Below are 22,039 nucleotides of genomic sequence, written 5' to 3'. Positions count from 1 at the left end.
TGGAATGACCACTAGTCTCCAGGCGACACAGGTCTCCTGTAAGAAATGGCTGCTTTGGAAAATGTAGCTTCTATGGGCGTTATAACCGGCTGAGGCCCCACCCCAAACACCACCTTCCCCCAGGCTTCCCCACCCCCAAGCCTCTGGGGTCTGCAGCCTGTGGTTCTCCAGATGTTCATGGACTACAATCCCCATCAGTCCCCGCCAGCATGGGGCTGATGGGAATTGTAGTCCATGAACATCATCATCATCATCATCATCATCATTATTATTATTATTATTATTATTATTAATTCGATTCGATAGACCGCCCTACCCCCGAAGGGCTCAGGGCAGTGTACAGCAAACAACAACACACATAATAAAACAAATCGAATAACCCCAGTTAAAATACAAAACCTTAAAACTATAGCAGCAGCATCCGTCAATAAGTTAATAATGAATGAGAATGATAATGAATGATAATGATAATGATAATTAATGATAATTATCATGGTAATGATAATTAATGAAAATGATATTTGATAATAATTTTTGATAATAATTAATGATAATGATAATTAATGATAATGATAATGATAATTAATGATAATGATAATGATACTTAATGACAATTAATGATAATGATAATTAATGATAATGATAATAATTGATATAATTAATGATAATGATATTCGATAATAATTTTTGATAATGATTAATGATAATGATAATTAATGATTATTAATGACATCTGGAGAGCCGCAGGTTGCAGACCCCTGCAAATCTAGGACTTTTCCAGCCTCGAGCTGGCGACCCTTATTTCCCAATCACCTTGACTCGAACTCAAGGCCGCCTCTCCCTTAGCTAAGGGGAGGGGTGTGTCGGCTTCTGGGTGGTGCAGCTCAATACCAGAAGCTCTTGAGAAAGAAGAGCTCTGGTTATCGGAAGACCCATCTCTGACCTACGGTGGCTCTCGCTGGTGAGCCGCCAGCCAGCCTTCCCAGTCTGAAGCCGGAGATCACCTTGACAAACGCCTTAAGTCGCAGCAGGAGCTAATATAAACTAACAAAAGCACCTCTGAGAATGCACAGAGGGCAGTGCCTTTGCTACCGGAACCGTTGCAGCAGGGTTGCCAGCCTCCAGGCGCGGCCTGGCTGGAGATCTCCTGGAACTGGATCATAGAGAAGAGTAGAAAAGTTTGGATTTATACCCAACTTTTCTCTCCTGTAAGGAGGCTCAAAGGCAGGTTACAAAGGCGGCTCCCTTCCTCTTCCTCTCCCCACAAGAGACACCTTGTGAGATTGGTGGGGCGGAGAGAGTCCCGAGAGAACTGTGACTGGCCCAAAGTCGCCCAGCAGGCTTCACGTGGAGGAGTGAGGAAACGAATCCAGTTCACCAGTTGAGAGTCCGCCGCTCAGGGGGAGGAGGGCGGAATCAAACCCGGTTCTCCAGATGAGAGTCCACGCGCTCTTAACTACTGCTCCATGCTGGCTCAGTTTCCCTGGATGAAAAGTGTAGCTTTGCGGGGTAGACTCTATGGTTTTATACCCTATTGAGGTCCCTCCCCCCCCCCCACAAACGTTGCCCTCCCCAAGCTTCGCCCCCAAATCTCCAGGAAACTCCCAAACTGTAGTTGGCAACCCCTTTGGGTTTGCAACTTCATCTTTGGTGGAATCAGGTTTATCTCCCTTTGCGGGAAAGCCACGCTTCCGATGTCAGCTGCGGTAAATGGCACAAGAGCCAAACAGGGCTGGGTTTCTTCTCGTGAGCTGGCCACCTCCCTTGCTGTTTGGCAACCCCGCCCGTTCCATTTGATCCTGTCTCCAAGTTAATTAGTTTGAGGGGTGGCGTCAAGGAAAGCACACATCGCTGGCTTCCTTCTCAGGTAGAAGGCCGGGCTCCCCATGTCGGGAACAAGCTGTTTGAAAGGTCTGGGGAAATGTTTACACCTGTTAGCCTTCCCAGACTGGCGTTATACCTGAAGCTTGCTGGCTGACCTTGGACTAGGGCTCTGTCTCTCTCAGCCTAACTGACCTCGCAGGGCTGCTGTGAGGTTAAACTGGTGGGCAGAAGAGCAAATTTGTCCAATCACGGGGGACCTTCTGGGGGGTCAGTCGCTTCTGGATCTGGTTTTGTTTTAGGGTTGATCCCAGCCACCGTTTGCAACCGAGCACCTGTGGTTGTGTTGAATTCAGAAAGACTTACCCCGTTTCCCCGAATATAAGACATCCCCTAAAAATAAGACATAGTAGAGGTTTTGCTGAAGTGCGACATATAAGGCATCCCCCGAAAGTAAGACGTAGCCAAGTTTTTGTTTGGAAGCATGCCCGACAAACAGAACACAGAAAAATAAGACATCCCCTGAAAATAAGACATAGCGCATCTTTGGGAGCAAAAATTAATATAAGACGCTGTCTTATATTCGGGGAAACACGGTATCAATTGCGAATAGGGCTGGTAACCACCAGATGGGCCAGGCCAAACCATTAATGGAGAGGGGGGTGCCCCTGAGAACACAACCAGTTAGAGTCGTAGAATCATAGAGTTGGAAGAGACCCCCAAGGGCCATCCAGTCCAACCCCCTGCCGTGCAGGAACACACAATCAAAGCACTCCCGACAGATGGCCAACCAGCCTCTGTTTAAAAACCTCCAAAGAAGGAGACTCCACCACACTCCGAGGTTGTGCCTTCCACTGTCGAACAGCCCTGACTGTCAGGAAGTTTTTCCTGATGTTTAGGTGGAATCTCTTTTCCTTCACCTTGAACCCGTGACTCCTGGTCCTAGTGGAGCAGCCGAAAACAAGCTTGCTCCCTCCCTCACCAACATGACATCCCTTCAAATATCTAAACAGGGCTATCGTGTCACCTCTTAGCCTTCACTTCTCCAGAACTAAACAATCCCAGCTCCCTGAGTCTCTCCTCATAAGGCATGGAGTCCAGACCTTTGACCATTTTGGTTGCCCTCCTCTGGACCCGTTCCAGCTTGTTAAGCAGCAGTGGCGTAGTGGCTAAGAGCAGGTGCACTCTGATCTGGAGGAGCCGGGTTTGATTCCTAGTTCTGCCGCTTGAGCTGTGGAGGCTTATCTGGGGAATTCAGATTAGCCTGTACACTCCCACACACGCCAGCTGGGTGACCTTGGGCTAGTCACAGCTTTTCGGAGCTCTCTCAGCCCCACCTACCTCACAGGGTGTTTGTTGTGAGGGGGGAAGGGCAAGGAGATTGTCAGCCCCTTTGAGTCTCCTGCAGGAGAGAAAGGGGGGATATAAATCCAAACTCTTCTTCTTCTCTTCTTAATATCCTTCTTAAATTGCGGTGCCCAGAACTGTAAATAATATTCCAGGAGAGGTCTAATCAATGCAGAACAGAGAGGTACAATTACATCCCTTGATTGAGACACTACGCTCCTATGGATACAGCCCAGAATCGCATTGGCTTTCTTGGCCGCCGCATCACACCGCTGACTCACGTTCAGTTTGTGGTCTATTAAATTTGCAACACGCACCTTTGGCTGTCAGCACTAATGTTCCAGGTGAGTCTCCAAGACTGTCTCCAGGTGAGTCTCCAAGACTGTATGAAATGGCTTCGTACAGCCACTGACTCGCAAGCAATTGGTCAATAACATAATCACAGTCAATCACCTATCTAAATAATTATACAAATGGTTATTACAGTGACTTCAAAATACAGAAATAACCACACAAAAATAGCCTTCACCAGTAAGAAGAAGAAGAGTTTGGGTTTATATCCCCCCTTTCTCTCCTGTAGGAGACTCAAAGGGGCTGACAATCTCCTTGCCCTTCCCCCCTCACAAAAAACACCCTGTGAGGTGGGTGGGGCTGAGAGAGCTCCGAGAAGCTGTGACTAGCCCCAGGTCACCCAGCTGGCGTGTGTGGGAGTGCACAGGCTAATCTGAATTCCCCAGAGAAGCCTCCACAGCTCAGGCGGCAGAGCTGGGAATCAAACCCGGTTCCTCCAGATTAGATACACGAGCTCTTAACCTCCTACGCCACTGGGTAGTGACTAGAAGATTGTCCTGGAGCACATTTTATGAAGTTGGGATTTGAATTATCAAAACAAAGAGTCAACTCTCAGTTGTGTGTGTGATGTTGAATTCAGGCCAATGAGAAGACATTGATGGATCAAACCTTTCCTGCCAGTTGATCAGCCCGAGAGGATATTTTCAGCAGACGTGAGGCTTTTTGTGTTTTGATCACCGTTGAAGATATCTTGTATGTTTCTCTCCATATTTTGAAGTCATTGTAATAATCATTGAGGTCTATAAAATGGTGCATGGAGTAGAAAATGTGGACAGAGAGAAATTTTTCTCTTTCTCACAAGACTAGAACCAGGGGGCATCCATTGAAAATGCTGGGGGGAAGAGTTAGGACTAATAAAGGAAACACTTCTTCACGCAACGTGTGATTGGTGTTTGGAATATGCTGCCACAGGAGGTGGTGATGGCCACTCACCTGGATAGCTTTAAAAAGGACTTGGACAGATTGATGGAGGAGAAGTCGATCTGTGGCAACATAATCATGATCCTCCTTAGTCTGAGATTGCAAATGTATATAGACCAAGTGCTCCAGAACAGCTTAGCAGCAGAAGGCCATTGCTTTCACCTCCTGCAGGTGAGCTCCCAAAGGCACCTGGGGGGCCACTGCGAGTAGCAGAGAGCTGGACTAGATGGACTCTGGTCTGATCCAGCAGGCTCGTTCTTATGTTAATTGGTATAATTATTTAGATCAGGGGTCTTCAAACTATGGCCCTCCAGATGTTCATGGACTACAATTCCCATCAACCCCTGCCAGCATGGCCAATTGTAGTCTATGAACATCTGGAGGACCATAGTTTGAAGACCCCTGATTTAGATAGCTGGGATGTTTACTGTGATTATATTGTTGACAAATTACTTGTGAGTAAACGGCTGCACGAAACCATGTTTAAGCCTTGGAAACTCACCTGGTACATTCGGCTCTCCATACAACCCAGAAAAACCCACAACATCCTAACTGCTGTATGGATAAGCCAGTCTTTCGAGTTTTATTCCCGATTCAGCCCTGCAGAATCTACACAGGCGGGGGTTATAGTTGGTTTGGGGGCAGCCGCCCCTGCGAGGGAGAAACGGGCATCACGTCACATTTCCTCGAGTGTTGTTCAGAAGTTCGAGGACGGTGAAGAGCCGGAAGGCTATCTCTTCGTATTCCGTGGTAAGTCCGCTCTCGAACAAGCAGCCAAAGAGCAACGTGTGGTTCTCCCGGCACACGGCCAGGTCCGAGTACCCGCTGGGCCCTTCGTGCAGCACCCACGGGGCCTTCCAGCTGCCGTTCGCCAGAGGGGCAGTGTTGAGGTAGATGCCCAGGTTGACTCGCTTGCGCCTGCCCATGGGGTGAGAGAAAAGCAGCCATTCCTTGGTGGTATTCAGTGCAGTCAAGCGAGGAACGCCCAGCGGATGAGTCGAGTCCACTGGGTTTGCTCTTTGGCCCGTTTCCGAGGGCTTCAGCGCCGGGGAGAAACTCACCACGCTGCCCTGGCAGCCATTTCTGGTCTCTGGTAGCTTCTTGCTCAGGAATGGTGTCTCAAATTGGTTCCCGCCGTTTGTGCTCAGGACTGCGACCCTGTACTTTGGACTACGGGCATTGCAGTACAACACCTGGCTGTGGTCTGGGCGGGTCAGCTCGGCGACCTGGCACTCTTCTGTCCGGAAGCCGGGGACGAGCTGTCCGCGGGTCCAGTTCCGGCCACCATCGTCGCTGTAGACCGTGAAACAGTGAGGCCTCGTCCGGCGGGCCGCTGGCTTCCCGGAGACATGCCGACGGATGTAGTAAGCGTACGCCGGAATCACCAGGCGCCCGGAGCGGAGTTGCAGCCCGTGGCCGGGCCCGACGGCAAAGGTGGCCCAGTTTCTCAAGTTGTCTCCGATCACCCGGTCGGTCAAATCGGTCAGCCAACTCCAAGTGTGGCCGCCGTCTTGGCTGGAGACAGAGCCCAGCCGGGCAGCGTTCCTCCCTGTTGCGATTTGATGCCACGCTGTAGCGTTGGACTGGACGCAGATAAAGAACAGGAAGACTCTGCCCGTCTCCTTCTCGTACACCGGGCAAGGGTTCATGGTTCGATGGCCGGGAATCATGGCGGACACCAAGGCCTGCGGGGGGCCCCACTGGAGAAAGATGGAGAGGGTCAATAGGTTTCTCTATCCCGTGGTGGCGAATCTTTGGCACTCCAGATGTTTTGGACTACAATTCCCATCAGCCCCTTCCAGCATGGCCAATTGGCCATCCGCTGGAAGATTCGCCACCGCTGCAGTCTATTCAGTACAACACTGTGTACTGAAATAGTTCATATGCATTGTCAAAGGCTTTCACGGTGGAATCACTGGGGTGCTGTGGGGTTTCTGGGCTGTATGGCCATGCTCCAGTAGCCTTTTCTCCTCTGAAGATGCCAGCCACAGATGCAGGTGAAACGTCAGGAGAAAAGGCTACTGGAACACGGCCATACAGCCTAGAAACCCCACAACACCCCAATGTTCATCTGTGCTTAATTATCATGGTTTCCTCTTAAGGAATACAAACCACCAAATACTCAATTGGGGTTCATTGTGGGTAGCTCTAATGTCAATGCTCCTCAGGAAATATCTTCCAAGACAAATAGGAAGAGTTAGTTTTATGCCCGGCTTCTCTCTACCTCTAAGGAGTCTCAAAGCGCTTACAATCACCTTCCCTTCCTCTCCCCACAATAGACCAGGTGGGGCTGAGAGAATTCTGAGAGAACTGTGACTCCAGGTTAGACATGGTGGATTTATTTTAAAAGTATTTTTGAAAAATCCAAATCCAAATAAAGGACAATAGGTCAGTTCTCTGCCCCTGTCCGAGTTACCTGGACAGATGTCCCTTCCTTCTGCCCCCGCCTCATCACCAGGTACTTGGCGTGTTCATCTTTGGGCGAGGATCGCTTCTCTGCAAAGGCCAGGAAAACAGATTGATTGGGCAGGAACAGCAGGGCCGGGATCCGGTAGGTGACTCCGCCAGAGGCTTCTTGGTGGAACAGAGTCGTCTTCCTGGAGCCTGTCTGAGCTTCAGCCATGTTTTCTGGGAGGACCGAAGTATTCTGCCAATGAAAAATTAAATCTGGGAGATCATTAGAACATTTTTGGGGGGCCATCAAGTTCCATCTGACTTCTGGCAGCCTCTCTGGGAGCTGTCGAGCCAAGAGATATTTAGAGGTGGTTTGCCGTGACCTCTGTACCATCCTGACCCTGGCATTTCTTGGAGGTCTCCCATCTAATTACTAGCCAGGGACATCATGACTGAGTGTATGTGACTGTCCTACCTGGAAGCGAGCATCCTGACGCTGGGGGTTGAATTGGGGACCAAACAGACGTTCTACCATGAGCCACAGTCCCCTCCCCGAAAGTGGAAACGGTGTCACAGGTATGAGCCACCTGAACTGTGGCTCCCACACAGTGGTGGGATCCAAAAATTTTAGTCACAGGTTCCCATGGTGGTGGGATTCAAACACTGGCGTAGCGCCAATGGGGCTGGGCGGGCACGACGGGGGCGTGGCCGGCCATTCCGGGGGCGGGGCATTAATAATTTCTCTGTTACTGTAAAAAAACTCTTACTGTAAAAAAAAAGTTCCTAATTTCCAGCTGGTCTCTTTCTGTCCATAATTCAAACTCATTCTAGCAAGTCCTATCGTCTCTGCTGCCAACAGAAACAACTACTGCTCCTCTAATTGATTGCCGGTCAAATACTTAATACTTTCAAATACTTAATTTTGTTTCTAGAAATCAAAAGAAGGAGACTTTCCTTAAACAAGGAACTTGACCATCTTTCTAAAACATGTTTTTAAAACAGCCCAACAGGGAGAATGATCCCGTTTTCTACCTTCGCTAACCAGCCACATAGGAAACAACAGGACTTTATGATTTTTGGACTTTCTAATGGAATTTCTAACTGAAAAGCAGACCCAATGAGTAACCCCCTCTCGGCACACACAAATAATGAGTAACCCACTCTCGGGAACTGGTGAGAACCTGCTGGATCCCACCTCTGCTCCCACACCTTTGGGTGGGTCACAACTTACCAGCAGGAAACCAACGAAATGGAGGATACGTAAGTGGGCGATTGGAAGAGGTTTGGCGGACCTTTTCATCACGTACGTTCACGGCAGCCCATCGCTGTGCCGGGTCCGGCCACGGCCAGGTTTCCATGTCTCCGACTGGGAGGGGCCGAGCCTCACAGAATGTTCCAGAGGAGGGCGGTTGGAAGAGAAAAAAAGTCGGACCAACATGGCACCTGAGATGAGGGGGAGGCAAGGGAAGAGAGCTTTTTGGGGGGAAAGTTTACTGATGTATTTGAAAGGATAAGACGGCTGATTTAGGACCAGGACATGTCTGGGGCTTGTAGTACCTTGATAATGTTGAAGTTTCCTTCCAAGAGCTACCTAGGGTACCCAGAGCTCCGCTCCCCTGCTTACTAGGGAGTAAATAGAAGAAGAAGAAGAAGAAGAAGAAGAAGAAGAAGAAGAAGAAGAAGAAGAAGAAGAAGAAGAAGAAGAAGAAGAAGAAGAAGAAGAAGAAGAAGAGGAGGAGGAGGAGGAGGAGGAGGAGGAGGAGGAGGAGGAGGAGGAGTTTGGATGTATACCCCACATTTCTCTCCTGTAAGGAGACTCAAGGTGGCTTACAAGCTCCTTTCCCTTCCTCTCCCCACAACAGACACCCTGTGAGGTAGGTGGAGCTGAGAGAGTTCAGAGAGAACTGTGACTAGCCCAAGAAGAAGAGGAGGAGGAGTTTGGATTAATACCCCCTTTCTCTCCTGTAAGGAGACTCAAGGTGGCTTGCAAGCTCCTTTCCCTTCCTCTCCCCACAACAGACACCCTGTGAGGTAGGTGGAGCTGAGAGAGTTCAGAGAGAACTGTGACTAGCCCAAGAAGAAGAGGAGGAGGAGTTTGGATTAATACCCCCTTTCTCTCCTGTAAGGAGACTCAAGGTGGCTGACAAACTCCTTTCCCTTCCTCTCCCCACAACAGACATCTGGTGAGGTACGTGGGGCTGAGAGAGTTCAGAGAGAACTGTGGCTAGTAAAGAATATATATAATGAGCCAGAGACAGTATCTTGTTTAAAGAAGGGTTTTGTGCGTGTATTGTTCATTGTTTTATTGTTGTTGTTGTTGTTGTTGTTGTTGTTAATAATATGTATGTTTTTGTTGTCGATTAAAAGTTGTGGTTCCGGTATATAAATGTTTAAATTATTTTCATTAAAGTAGATTTTTATAGTTTGCACTAGAGCTGTGGCTAGCCCAAGGTCACCCAGCAGGAATGTAGGAGTGCAGAAACACATCTGGTTCACCAGGTAAGCCTCCGCCACTCAGTTGGAGAAGTGGGGAATCAAACCCGGTTCTCCAGATTAGAATCCACCTGCTCTTAACCACTACACCATGCCGGCTCTCAAGGGACCAATGTAGGGTTTCCCTGGACTCACTAACTGTGGGACTTCCAAGATCAGCTGTGCCATAATGCAAAAGGCATCTGCAATGAAATTTACACAAAGATGGAAAAGTTGGTCTAATTATACGGGTAAATTTTATGCTTTGTGGTCTTTTATCATATTATACAATATTTTTGCTTTGTATGGCACAGTGTTTTTATCAGTGTTGTTAGGGCCTGTATTTCAGATACCTTATGGTGCCAGTGGCGTAGCTACCACGGGGACGGGTGGGGACAGTTGCCCCGGGCGGACGCTGTTGGGGTCACGTGGGAGGCGGAAAATTGTCCCACACACCCCTCCTCCTTTCCCCTTCCCCCGCCCTACCAAGCCTGGCAGAGGGCGCTGCTGGCTGCCCCTGCTGGGCCTCGCCCCGCCAGGGCCAGTGGAGGCCCCTGCACGCGCCCCTGTTCTGCTTGCTTCTTACCCCTTGAGCCCATGCATCAAGCTAAGTGGGGCATGGGGAGAACATAAATGACACGGGGCTAGAGGGGAACTGGAACGAAAACTCTGAGTCTTCCCCACGTTCCATTTTCCCTACCCTGTTTCCCTGAAAATAAGATATCCCCTGAAAATAAGACGTAGTAGAGGTTTTGCTGAAGTGCTAAATATAAAGCATCCCCCGAAAGTAAGGTGTAGCAAAGTTTTTGTTTGGAAGCATGCCCATCGAACAGAACTCAGAAAAATAAGACATCCCCTGAAAATAAGACATAGCGCATCTTTGGGAGCAAAAATTAATATAAGACACTGTCTTATTTTCGGGGAAACACGGTAGCTACGCCCCTGTTGTGGTACTTTTGTATTGCTTATGGATCTGGGCACGTATTATACCAGTGATGGCGAACCTTTTCGAGACCGAGTGCCCAAATTGCAACCCAAAACCCACTTGTTTATCGCAAAGTGCCAACACGGCAATTTAGCCTGACAACTGAGGTTTTAGTTTGGAAAAAAGGGTTGGCTCCGAGGCATGCATTACTCGGGAGTAAGCTTGGTGGTAGTCGGTGGCTTTGCTTTGAAGCAACTCTTCCAACAGGTAAATCACGACCCTAGGAGGGTTTACTCAGAAGCAAGCCCCATTGCCAGCAACCGAGCTTACTCCCAGGTAAAGGATCACACTTTTCTTCTTTGCATGAAAATCAATGGGGTTTAACAGCACTTAACAGAGTTACCTACACTGCTTCCCCAAAACTAGGTCTTAGGTTTAATGCTAATAATCGAGTCCAGCAGCCCAGGCCAGTCTAGATGTGTGGGGGGAAGGGGGTGACTCTGTTTGTGCGTGCCCTCAGAGAGGGCTCTGAGTGCCACCTCTGGCACCCGTGCCATAGGTTCGCCACCACTGTATTATACTTATAACAAAGGCTTCATCGGAAAGTAGACAGCAATTGCCTTCTTCTGCGTAATTTCTATTGTGTCATATCATAGTGAGTGGCAGTAGAAAGTGTTCGCTGCAGGTGGGGGATACATGCTGCCAGACGGAACCAGGAAAGCCCTTCTCCAAGCCAGTGACCGAGGCAAGACCGGCAGAAGAAGGAAGAAAACGAAAAACATTTTCCATCAGCGGGTGCGAAATATCCTTGACGTTGTTAGATTCAGGCCACCACATCTCAGAGGATGGATCCGTGCCAGGTCAGCCTTCCTTCACATTCTTCAGGAGCTCGGTATCGCTGAAAAGCTGGAACGCGATTTCTTCCAGCTCACTGGACACTCCGCTCTCGAACAAGCAGCCGAAGAGCACCGAACCGCTCTCCTCGCACGCCACCAGGTCCGAGTACCCGCTGGGCCCTTCATTCAGCACCCAGGGGTCCTTCCAGCTGCCCTTCACCAGAGGGGTGGTGTTGAGGTAGATGCCCAGGTCGACTCGCTTGCGCCTGCCCGTGGGGTGAGAGAAAAGCAGCCACTGCTCGGGAGTCTTGAGGGACACCGAGGGAGTATCGACGAGCGGATAACTCGGTTCCCCTCCGTCTTTCTCCAGGCGGTCCACACCCAGGTGCCGCAGGACTGGGGTGAAACTCACAACACTGCCGAGGCAACCTTTCCCTGTCTCTGGCAACTCCTTGCATAGGAAGGACTCCTCGAATTGGTTCCCGTCGTCTGTGCTGAAGGCCTCGACCCTGTACTTGTCCGGGCTGCGGCCGTTGCAGTATAACACTCGGTTGTCGTCCTCGCTGGTCAGCTCAGCCACCTGGCACTCTCCGGCACGCAAGGCTGTGACGAGCTGGCCCAGGGCCCAGCTCCGGCCACTGTCGTCGCTGTAGAAAATGAAGCAATGAGGCTTGGTGCAGCAACAAACCGGGAGGCCACAGCTACGCTTATGGATGTAGTAAGTATACGCCGGGATCACCAGGCGCCCGGAGCTCAATTGCAGCCCGTGGCCCGGCCCGACGGCAAAGGTGGCCCAGTTTCTCATGTCGTCCCCGATCACTCGATCGGTCAAGTCGGTCAGCTGGCTCCAGCTGCGGCCGCCATCTTGGCTCGAGACGTAGCATAGCCTGGCAGCATTCTTCCCGGACTTGATCTGGTGCAGCTCCGAGACATGAGCCTCGACGCAGATGAAGAAAAGGAAGTTTACCCGGTATTTCGATCGTAAATTACGGACCGCGGGTTCATGATGCCGGTGGTAGTCAGGAGGCCTTGGCCAGTCCACCAGAACTTCTCGAGGACCCCACTGGAGAAAGATTTAGGAAACGGTCACTGGTTTTACTCTCAGGTTTAGAACGGTGTATCTTGCACCATTTGTATATTTATAGCAAGACTAGCTCAGCAAGAAGAGACTTTTTGATAGAGAGTTCCAGCAGATGCTAGAGGAAGCCAATAAAACCTGTTCCCCGATCTCTCTGGGAATACCCGAGGATAGATTAATTGTAGCCCGGAACTTTTATCTCCTGGTTGAGGCCCGGTGGCGTAGAGCAATCACCTTAGCTAGGTGTAATGCCCTGCCTTCCTCCTTGAGCCTTGGACGCCACCTTGGAATCCCACATAAAGAAAGGAAATGCCCGTGTGGCATGGGTTCTGGGGAAACAGTATCTCATATGCTGTTGGATTGTCCTTTTTATGAGATAGATAGGAAGAAGCACATAATCCCCTTCCTGCATGGAAGTGAAGGCATTACAGATAAACAGAAGGTTATATATCTTTTAAACAGCCACAACTACGAGCTGTTGGAGGCGGTGGCTAAATTTTTTAATGGTGTTATTTTAACTCCTCAGAAGTTGTAAAGGCTGTTATGATCTTGCAATGTTAATGTTAAACTATTTATATGCCATTAAAGGTATTCGAAATCGAAATCGGCTCATCTACTTTATAAAAACACTCGGTGGGACACAAGAAACGTGTTTGAGGGTGGCAACGGTGCCCGCAGGCGTCATTTTGAAGCTATTCAGGGGAAAGCTGAGGTGGTTCTCACGGAGGTTTAGGAGATATTCAGCTTGTCAAATTCATTGGATGAACTACTTTTACAAGAGAGAGTTAGAATCATAGAATCCAGGAGAATCATAGAATCTAGACGTAAGTCTAGATGAATACCAACCAATGTCTATGTATTATGACCACATATAGCCAGCAGTAATTTTGCTAGCTTCTGTCAGTATCCGATGACGTTTAAGTGAGTTAACTTAGCTGAAGGAATGTCCTATAGTTACAGAAGGACCATGTATATATTTTAGTATTTAGTATTTTAGTACCAGTGTCTATAATTGTGAGCAATAATGGGCAAATTTTGTATGCTGATTTTGTATGTTTATTTTATGCCAATAAAGGCTTGTGACTGATAGAATCATAGAATCATAGAGCTGGAAGAGACCCCCAAGGGCCATCCAGTCCAACCCCCTGCAATGCAGGAACACACAATCAAAGCACTCCTGACATATGTTCATCCAGCCTCTCTTGAAAAACCTCCAAAGAAGGAGACTCCACCACTCTCCGAGGTAGTGAACTCCACTGTCGAACAGCCCTGACGGTCAGGAAGTTCTTCCTAATCTTTAGGTGGAATCTCTTTTCCTGCACCTTGAATCCATTACTTCGTGTCCTAGTCTCTGAAACCGCAGAAAACAAGCTTGCTCCCTCTTCGACATGGCATCCCTTCAAATATCTAAACAAGGCTATCATGACACCTCTTAACCTTCTCTTCACCAAACTAAACAGTCCAGACCTTTGACCATTTGGTCAAATCGATATCCTTCGTGCATAGCAGTGCCCTGAACTGTACACAATATTCCAGGTGAGGTCTAATCACGATCGAGACACTATACCCCTATTGATACAGCGCAGAATCGCATTGGCTTTGTTGGCCGCCGCACAGGGGCGTAATGCCCATTGGGCAAGGTGGGCAGCTGCCCAGGGCACCACCTTGTGGGGGGGGGCATCAAAATGCAGGGTTCGTTTTTGAGTCTTTTTAGTGGTTTTCCATTTTTGGCCTGCCGGGGGTGCATTTTTTAGGCTAGCAGCACCAGAATTTCAGAGTATCTTCGTGAGCCCCTACTAATGTTACCACCCAGGTTTGGTGAGGTTTGGTTCAGGGAGTCCAAAGTTATGGACTCCCAAAGGGGGTGCCCCCATCCCCCATCGTTTCCAATGGGAGCTAATAGGAGATGGGGGCTACAGTTTTGAGGGTCCATAACTTTGGCCCCCCTGAACCAAACTGCACCAAGCCTGGGGGGTATCATCAGGGAAGTCTCCTGATGAGACCCTGAAAGTTTTGAGACTGTGCCTTCAGAAATGTGCCCCGCCCCCCCGCCCCCACACAGCCTGCAACCCCCACTGACAGCAATGCAGAAAACTCAATGCAGAACAAAAAATCTTGGGCAAATTTCTGGGATGTTCTTGCAGGGGGCGCATTTTTTGACATATCGGCACCAAAATTTCAGGGGGAGGGCAGTATACAAATCAAATAATACAATACAATACAATATCATTTGGAGACTGTCCTGATGGCACCCCCCACGTTTGGTGCAGTTTGATTCAGAGGGGGCCAAAGTTATGGACCCTCAAAAGGGTAGCCCCCATCTCCTTAGCAAAGAATGGGGGATGGGGCACCCCCTTTGAGAGTTCATAATTTTGGACCCCCTGAACCAAACTGCACCAAACCTTGGGGGTGCCATCAGGACAGATCTCAGATGTTCTTCCTGAGAGACTACGGTGCCGATACATCCAAAAATGCACCCCCTGCAGGAACATCCCAGAAATTTGCCCAAAGAATCTTTGTTCTGCATTGAGTTTTTTCTGCATTGCTGTGTCAATGGGAGTCTACAGGCTGGGGGCACATTTCTGAAGGCACAGTCTCAAAACTTTCAGGGTCTCATCAGGAGACTGCCCTGATGATACCCCCCAGGTTTGGTGCAGTTTGGTTCAGGGGGGTCCAAAGTTATGGACCCTCAAAACTGTAGCCCCCATCTCCTATTAGCTCCCATTGGAAACAATGGGGGATGGGGCACCCCCTTTGGGAGTCCATAACTTTGGACTCCCTGAACCAAACCTCACCAAACTTGGGAGGTAGCATAAAGACAGTCCCCTGATGATACGCTGAAATTTCGGTGCTGATATGTCTAAAAATGCACCCCCTGCAGGCACCAATGTTGTGGTGCAAAAAAATTTTTTGGTCGTGGTGGGGTGGCCGCCCATGGAGGGGGGGGGGGATCCAACTCAGGTTTTGCCCAGGGCTCCAGTTTGCCTCCTTACGCCCCTGCCGCCGCATCACACTGTTGACTCCATTGTGTGGAATTATTCGCTTTCTCCACTATGATTATTTCTCCACCAAAACCGATCCCCTTTCTCCATAATTCCGCAAACCATTCTCATATCCCCTTTAATACATCAGGTTACCCCCCCCCCAATCATATGTATAAAGGGTGAACAATAAAGGACTCAACACACAGCCCTGTATGCTCCCATATTTAGAGTAAGAACTGAGGAATTTACTCTAGAGGAGTAATTATCAAAAGTGTCTTTAAAAGACAGGATGCATACAGCTTTCCATTAGGTTGCCCAGCACAGCTCACATCCCCCCTACAAGCCACTAGTGGAAAACAGGCCTTTGTGATCAAGAACTGGAATATCCTATGGACAGTGATGGGACTGAAGCTGAAGCCACACAAGCAGAGTTGCTTTTAAGAAAGTTACTTTTATAGAGTTTAAAATAACACAGGCTACATAAAACATATTTACAAAAGAAAAGAAGTCAAACATAGCAGCACAAGCAGCTGGTAGCTGGGTCATTCCTCATTCACCAGCTGTCCGCACCAACCCACACTCAAAACCCCAATGGTGCAACTGACATTGCTCCTACAAACACTTAAAGCATCGCATCGCTGACACCCCTCTCAATCTTTCAATGAACAAAACATGGAAAGGTTGAACATTCAACAAATCAAGTTCATCTTCCCAATGGCTCCTTCATAGTACACACGAGATTCAATCGGGCTTCTGGTGAGGATATCAACAACCATTCTCCTCAGTAGGGCCATAATTCCAGTTCAATAGTCTTCAGGTCTCTGACAAGATGGTGCTTGTTGTCTATGTGCTTGATACCTGCATCAGCACTTCTTTTCTTAACAAGACAAATCATAGATTGGTTATCCTCATGTACAGTCACAGGATAATGAAACAGGTGCCTTTCTCCCATTAGCTTGCTTACTAAAATGAAAGTTCACAAATTCTTTTACAAGATGCAACTCTAATGTTCAGGGTGGGGTTTGGGGTGGCTCAGGATGGGGCCCCACCCCAAACCCCACCCCCAGGCCTCCTCGCCTCCCTCCAGGCTCTTAGCTGTTAGTCCCTTCTGCCCTCCCTCTGGGGGGAGAGCAGAAGCAACTGAAAGGCTCTGTCCTTAACTCCCTTTGTTTTGCCAATAGATTCCAGCTGAGAAAAACTGAGACTGTAAGGCAGAGGTGTCCAACTGCTGGCAGGAACTGATAAATCGTAGGTCCATGAACACCTGGGCACCACAGTTGACACTTCTGCCAAGGGGACTCCAAAACGACTGTGGTGTTCATTCCCAAAATCCCAAATGTTTTGCAGGCACCTGTGAATTCTTGACACAGAGGTGGGTTCTGCACAGGCAAAGACAACAGGTGTAGAATGCAATACAAATCATTTCTTGACTTCATCGCAGTTCGGCCCCTCAAAATCCAGCCTGCCTCTGCTTATTTCCCTCAACCTGATTTTCTAAAATGGTTAAACCAGCGATCCTTTTGCAAAGTGCTGGGTTGGAGCGTTCCGCTAAAACGCCAGGCAGGAAGCTTCTTTATTTCCTCCCTTTCACTGCACCATCCACAGTGAGGAATCCACCTTCTGTTGCCTTCGTTGCAGGGAGGTTCTTTTTCTTTGTTTTTCTTTTCGCGGTTTCACATGCTAGCCACGCAGGGCTGCCTTCCCCTCAACAGCCAGTATATCCCGCCTTAAGGAAGTGAATCCGTCCTTGGTTTGGCCATGACTTCCACATGGCTTTTGGGTTCACTTAGTCTACCCCAGATCTGCCTTATCCCGCAGAGCTTTTAAAACTATTAAATTGGCAGTTCTTTTGAAAGTTTCTCCCATGCTGATCTACTCCTGCAAATACCGCAAGAAATGGGCCGTTTATTTTCCCAGCTTCGGCCACTTTAGCTGCAGCCAATCAGAACATCAGAAAAAATGGAATCTACGTAAAACATACGCGAAACTACTTAAACTACGAATGACGAACGACGAAACTTAAACGCCATGAAAATGAAAATAAACCGCTCGCGGGCGTAATTCACTGGAGTTCTTCCTTCTGACCTGAACGCCGACGGGCTGCTGTATGGCGAGGAACTGAAATCAAAACACCCCTGGAATATATGATCCCAAGTCTATCCCAGGAAATTTTGTCTGTGGGGAAAACACCAGGTACAGCTGATCATATTGTGGGACAATCAGCATGGCTGCAGGTTCGCTCGTGATGCCTGGCGCAGCTAAACATGTGTTGCAGAAATTTGAAAAGAGAGAGAAGCATCTCCTCGCGTAAAGGCTAAAAGCAACCCCGGATTGTTCCTGTGGGATCCAATTGCTGCCTGCACAGCACGCATTACGTGAATGGGGAAAGGAAAACGGGGTTTCGTATGTCCACTGCATTCATTTGCTGTGTGGAATTGATTAGTGTGGTGGGCACAGCCCCAAAAATTACTGGTAGCAAATGGCTGCCACAGAGCTTCACGTTTTGCCCTGGCTGCTAGAAAATTACGGCACAAACATACCAGCCAAAAAACTCAAACTGGATTTTATTTATTGTCGCAGTGGTGGCGTAATTTTGGCACTCAGGGCCCATAATTCCCATCAGCCCCCGCCACTGGGCCATGCTGGCAGGGGCTGATAAGAATCTGTAGTCCATTACATCTGGAGTGCCAAAGGCTCTGCCACCATGTTAATTAGTGGCTTTATTAAACAATTTCTTTGGGGTTTTTTGTACAGCATATATGATTTGCATTTTAATGCATTTAACGCTTATACCTATTTCTTGTTATGTGTTGTTTTGTGAGAGCCTGTAGCCATATACACAATAAAATAAACTCTTTAAAAAAAAGATTCTATTCTATTCATGTTAGCCAACGACTACCAGATGGATCACAAACCAGTGCCGGGTCTTGCCAGTGCGTTTTTTCCACCACTATAACTTCCTTCCTACCACCGCCAACGTTGTTAAAGAAAATTCCACAGCGTAATTCCAGAGCACACCTCGACGAATGCCTTTTTAATAGCAGAAGTGTCTGTCGAGAAGCGATTCTGAATTAATTTTTTGTTTGCGCTTACAAGTGCCTGGCAGCTTGATGCCGATGTGTCGCAGCATGACGACAGGACAATTCCCAGGGCTGTAAACATTGTGGGAGATGAAAGATTCGGCAAGATCCATGTGGCATCACTCTGTCTAAAACCATGACCATGTTATCTCTTTGTCCTGTCTCTAGGGAGATGTTGCTAGTTAAGCTGTGTTAGGACCGCTCGGTTTCCAGGGCCCCCCTGACCACTGGTTCCATCAAGGATTTGTGAGCGTCTCTTTGCTGCTGAGTCCCTCCTTCATGTGATCCTCCTGCCTTGCTTTGTACTGTGCTTCTGGCAGAGGTTGTATTGGCTGATCGTTGTGTCCGGGAGGAGAGAGAGAGAGGATGCGGGTGAAAGAGAATGGTGGCATTTGTGAGAAGAAGGGCGATAGACACGAGAAAGGGGTGAGGGAGAGAAGAGGAGTCTGGATTTATACCCTGCATTTTCTCCTCTATAAGGCAGCTTACAGTCACCTTCCCCTTCCTCCCCACAACACACACTTGAGAGGTAGGTGGGGCTGAGAGAGTTCCCCTGGAGAGAGCTGTGACTAGCCCGAGATCACCCAGCAGGCTTCATGTGGAAGAGCAGGGTTCGTGCTGGTTCACCAGATAAGTCACGCCATGTGGAGGCGAGGGGAATCAAACCCGTTCTCCAGATTAGAGTCCACTGCTTTAACCACTATATCAGTGTTTCCCCAACCTTTTCGAGGTCAGGGTACCCTTGACTCACTCTTCATATCTCACGGTACCCCTGCCAATCTCTTCACCTTCCTCCCATTGCCCCTTCTTGCCACACACACCCCACCTTCCTCCCAGGTGAAGCGGGAAGCACTGGGGTGGCGCGGCTGCTGACCTTTTGTGGCAGGTCTCTGCCCCATGGGCCAGCTCCACGCCCTTCCTGGCCCCGGAGACACCACAAAAGTGAGGGGCTGTAGTGTTGTCAGCGTACCCCGACATGTCGATGGCACCCCAGGGTACCATGGAACCCTGGTTGAGAATGGCTGCACTATATGTTACTGAGTTGGACTGAAGGCAAGGTTCTGCCAAGGACTGTTACTTGAATTGCCCATGGCAATTGCTTGGGAGGACTGGGACTGCACCGGGTTTGCCCGCCACACAGAATTGCCAATTCCAGGAAGCTGGGCAACAAGCGTGGAAGCCTGTGAGTTGGGCATAATACTGTAGAGTGCACCACCAAAGTTGACGTTTCCTTGAAGGGAGCTGATCTCTATGGTCTGGAGATGAGTTGTAATTCCAGGAGAGCTCCAGGCCCCACCTTGGGAATAACCCTACATCACAACATTTTATTTGTTTACTTCATTTATACACTTGTTCCCCCAGCAATGGCTCAAACTGGCTCACATGGTTCTCCTTTCATAAGAACATAAGAACAAGCCAGCTGGATCAGACCAGAGTCCATCTAGTCCAGCTCTCTGCTACTCGCAGTGACCCACCAGGTGCCTTTGGGAGCTCACATGCAGGATGTGAAAGCAATGGCCTGCTGCTGCTGCTGCTGCTGCTTCCGAGCACCTGGTCTGGGTTAAGGCATTTGCAATCTCAGATCAAAGAGGCTCAAGATTTGCAGCCATAAATCTACTTTCCTGCATAAACCTGTCCAAGCCCCTTTTAAATCTATCCAGGTTAGTGGCCATCACCACCCCCCTGTTGCAGCATTATTCCAAACACCAACCACACGTTATGCTTTCTCCTCTGTTTTGTCCTCACTAGCACAACAAAAACTATTTCCTGTTAGGCTGAGAGTGTGTGACTGATTGAAGGTTACACTGCGAACTTCTCAAGGCAGTGTAGAGGTTCAAACCTGTGTCTCCCTGGATCTTATTCCCATAGCTCAACCTAGGTGTCCAACTCTGGTGCTTCAGTTGTTCATGGATCACAATTCCCCATCAGCCCCTTCTGTGGCAGAGGGAATTGAACCAGGGTCTCCTAATCCAACAAATCCAGCTGCTACATCACACCACAATATCCCCAAGCCTTCCCTCTTTGCATCAGATGGATACTCATGTATGAACAAGCATTGCCAGTTTCTCCCCAAAAGGCAGGCTGCCGTATTTGGATGCCAGGAGAGAAAGGGTGAGGGCATCAAGCTGGTCAGTTGAAACACCGATAGCAGCAGCTTTACACTAAAGACATGCTACTACCTCAACAACCAGACCAGAGCCTGAGGTAAATTCTCCTATGCAGCAGTGGCATAGTGGCTAAGAGCAGTGAGAGATCTGAGACTGATCCCATCCCGTTCCAAAACCCATCCCATAACTGATCCACACGCCAGCTGGGTGACCTGGGCTAGTCACAGCTCTACTGGAGCTCTAGTCTCTACTCAATTACACAGGGTGTTTGTTGTGAGGGGAAGGGCAAGGAGATTGTTAGCCCTTTTGAGTCTCCTGCAGGAGAGAAAGGGGGATATAACCCAAACTCCTCCTCCTCTTCCTCCTCCTCTTCTTCTTTCTTCCTCTTTTTTTCTTCTTCTTTCTTCTTCTTTCTTTCTTCTGCTTCTTTCTTCTTTCTTCTTCTTCTTTCTTTCTTCTTTTCCTCTTGGACCATCTGGACAATTATGGGGCTTGTAGATGCAATATCTGCTTTTGACCAGTTGTAATGGTGGCATGGGGAACTCCAGTGAACAGCAGTCCACTAATCTCTAATGCATTGCCATGAGGTGATTCTGCACACAGCATAAATATGACGCCTTTTAGACGCTATGAAAAGGTTATTTTGGGATGTTGTTTTCTGACAGCTGGAAGAACCCAAGTTGTCAGACAAAACAGATCTTTTTTCTCCCTACTCGCTGCACGGAGCTCTTTGTCGATTTCACAGCAAAGCACTACTCTGTGTCTTGCAGGTGGTTCTTTGTGGAGATTCCCACGGAGGTTTCTCTGCTTACAGCCTATCCATTTCCTATTCCACTTTCTTCAGTAAAGAACAGCAATCCAGTGCATAGGTCGTTTTTTTTGTTTTGTTTTGAGGCTATCTGTGAAGCTCCAGCAACATGACTAGGAGAAGCTGCAATATGCACATATTTGTGGCTGCTGTAGGTCCACAGACAGCCTCAAAACAAAAGGAAAAATGACACGCATGCAGATTGCTAGGCTAAACAAACTAAGCAAAGGAGCAGCAGGGCGGAGGTTAAGAGCTCATGTGTCTAATCTGAGGAACCGGTTTGATCTCCAGCCTGTCGCCTGAGCTGTGGAGGCTTATCTGGGGAATTCAGATCAGCCTGTCCACCCCACACACGCCAGCTGGCTTGGCTAGTCACAGCCTCGAGCTCTCTCAGCCCCCCACCTACCTCACAGGGTGTTTGTTGTGAGGGGAAGAGCAAGGAGATTGTCAGCCCTTTGAGTCTCCTGCAGGAGAGAAAGGGGGATATAACCAAACTCTTCTCCTTCTTTCTTTATTCATCCAATTTTGTCAGCAAAATAGCAAATGGATTGAAGCAAAAGATTGCCAGTTTAGAGTGGAAAGTGCTTATGCCGCCAGACAACCTAGTTCATTAACAGTGTTTTACCAAAGTGTAATTACAACTGCACCAACAGCAATAACTTAATAAAGGATTTCTAGCTAATACTAAACTTCACTTTCTCTTCATATGATCATATTGAGGTTTATTGAGTTTTACCCTCGTCAGTCTGGTACCTGCTTGGGCAAAAATATAAAGGTACTTTGAAAGAGCAAAAGATTTAAAATTAAAGGAGGCACCATTCTCAAAGTGGTGTGTGTGTGAGTATGTCTCCATACATTCTTAGGTATTTTTCATTTAACGTATTTCACCTAAATGATATCGAGGCAAATGTGAA

The 22,039-nt window shown here is 48.5% G+C and overlaps 2 protein-coding genes across 3 annotated transcripts; both read right to left on the bottom strand.

Annotated features, from left to right (window-relative positions):
• Nucleotides 1-4,998: 4,998 nt before the first annotated feature.
• On the bottom strand, nucleotides 4,999-8,523 carry LOC125431616 (sialidase-3-like). 2 transcript variants are annotated; one of them, XM_048494588.1, is made up of 3 exons: nucleotides 8,066-8,523; nucleotides 6,857-7,087; nucleotides 4,999-6,140 (listed from the first exon to the last, which is right to left on the bottom strand). In XM_048494588.1, the coding sequence occupies exons 1-3, from the start codon at nucleotides 8,132-8,134 to the stop codon at nucleotides 5,112-5,114; spliced, it is 1,329 nt and encodes a 442-aa protein (XP_048350545.1). In that variant the 5' UTR covers nucleotides 8,135-8,523; the 3' UTR covers nucleotides 4,999-5,111. The 2 variants fall into 2 exon arrangements, with proteins under 2 accessions (XP_048350545.1, XP_048350544.1); XM_048494587.1 differs by lacking the exon at nucleotides 8,066-8,523 and having other exon boundaries at nucleotides 6,857-7,442.
• Nucleotides 8,524-10,697: 2,174 nt separating this feature from the next.
• LOC125430763 (sialidase-3-like) lies at nucleotides 10,698-19,187 on the bottom strand. Its single transcript, XM_048492965.1, has 4 exons — nucleotides 19,084-19,187; nucleotides 18,223-18,281; nucleotides 17,018-17,061; nucleotides 10,698-12,130 (listed from the first exon to the last, which is right to left on the bottom strand). Exons 1-4 carry the CDS (start codon nucleotides 19,185-19,187, stop codon nucleotides 11,093-11,095), a joined length of 1,245 nt encoding a protein of 414 aa, XP_048348922.1. The 3' UTR covers nucleotides 10,698-11,092.
• Nucleotides 19,188-22,039: the final 2,852 nt, after the last annotated feature.

Source organism: Sphaerodactylus townsendi, linkage group LG04 (assembly GCF_021028975.2).
Source record: "Sphaerodactylus townsendi isolate TG3544 linkage group LG04, MPM_Stown_v2.3, whole genome shotgun sequence".
Classification (NCBI taxonomy): Eukaryota; Metazoa; Chordata; class Lepidosauria; order Squamata; family Sphaerodactylidae; genus Sphaerodactylus; species Sphaerodactylus townsendi.
This window is presented reverse-complemented; position numbering and strand designations above follow the sequence as displayed.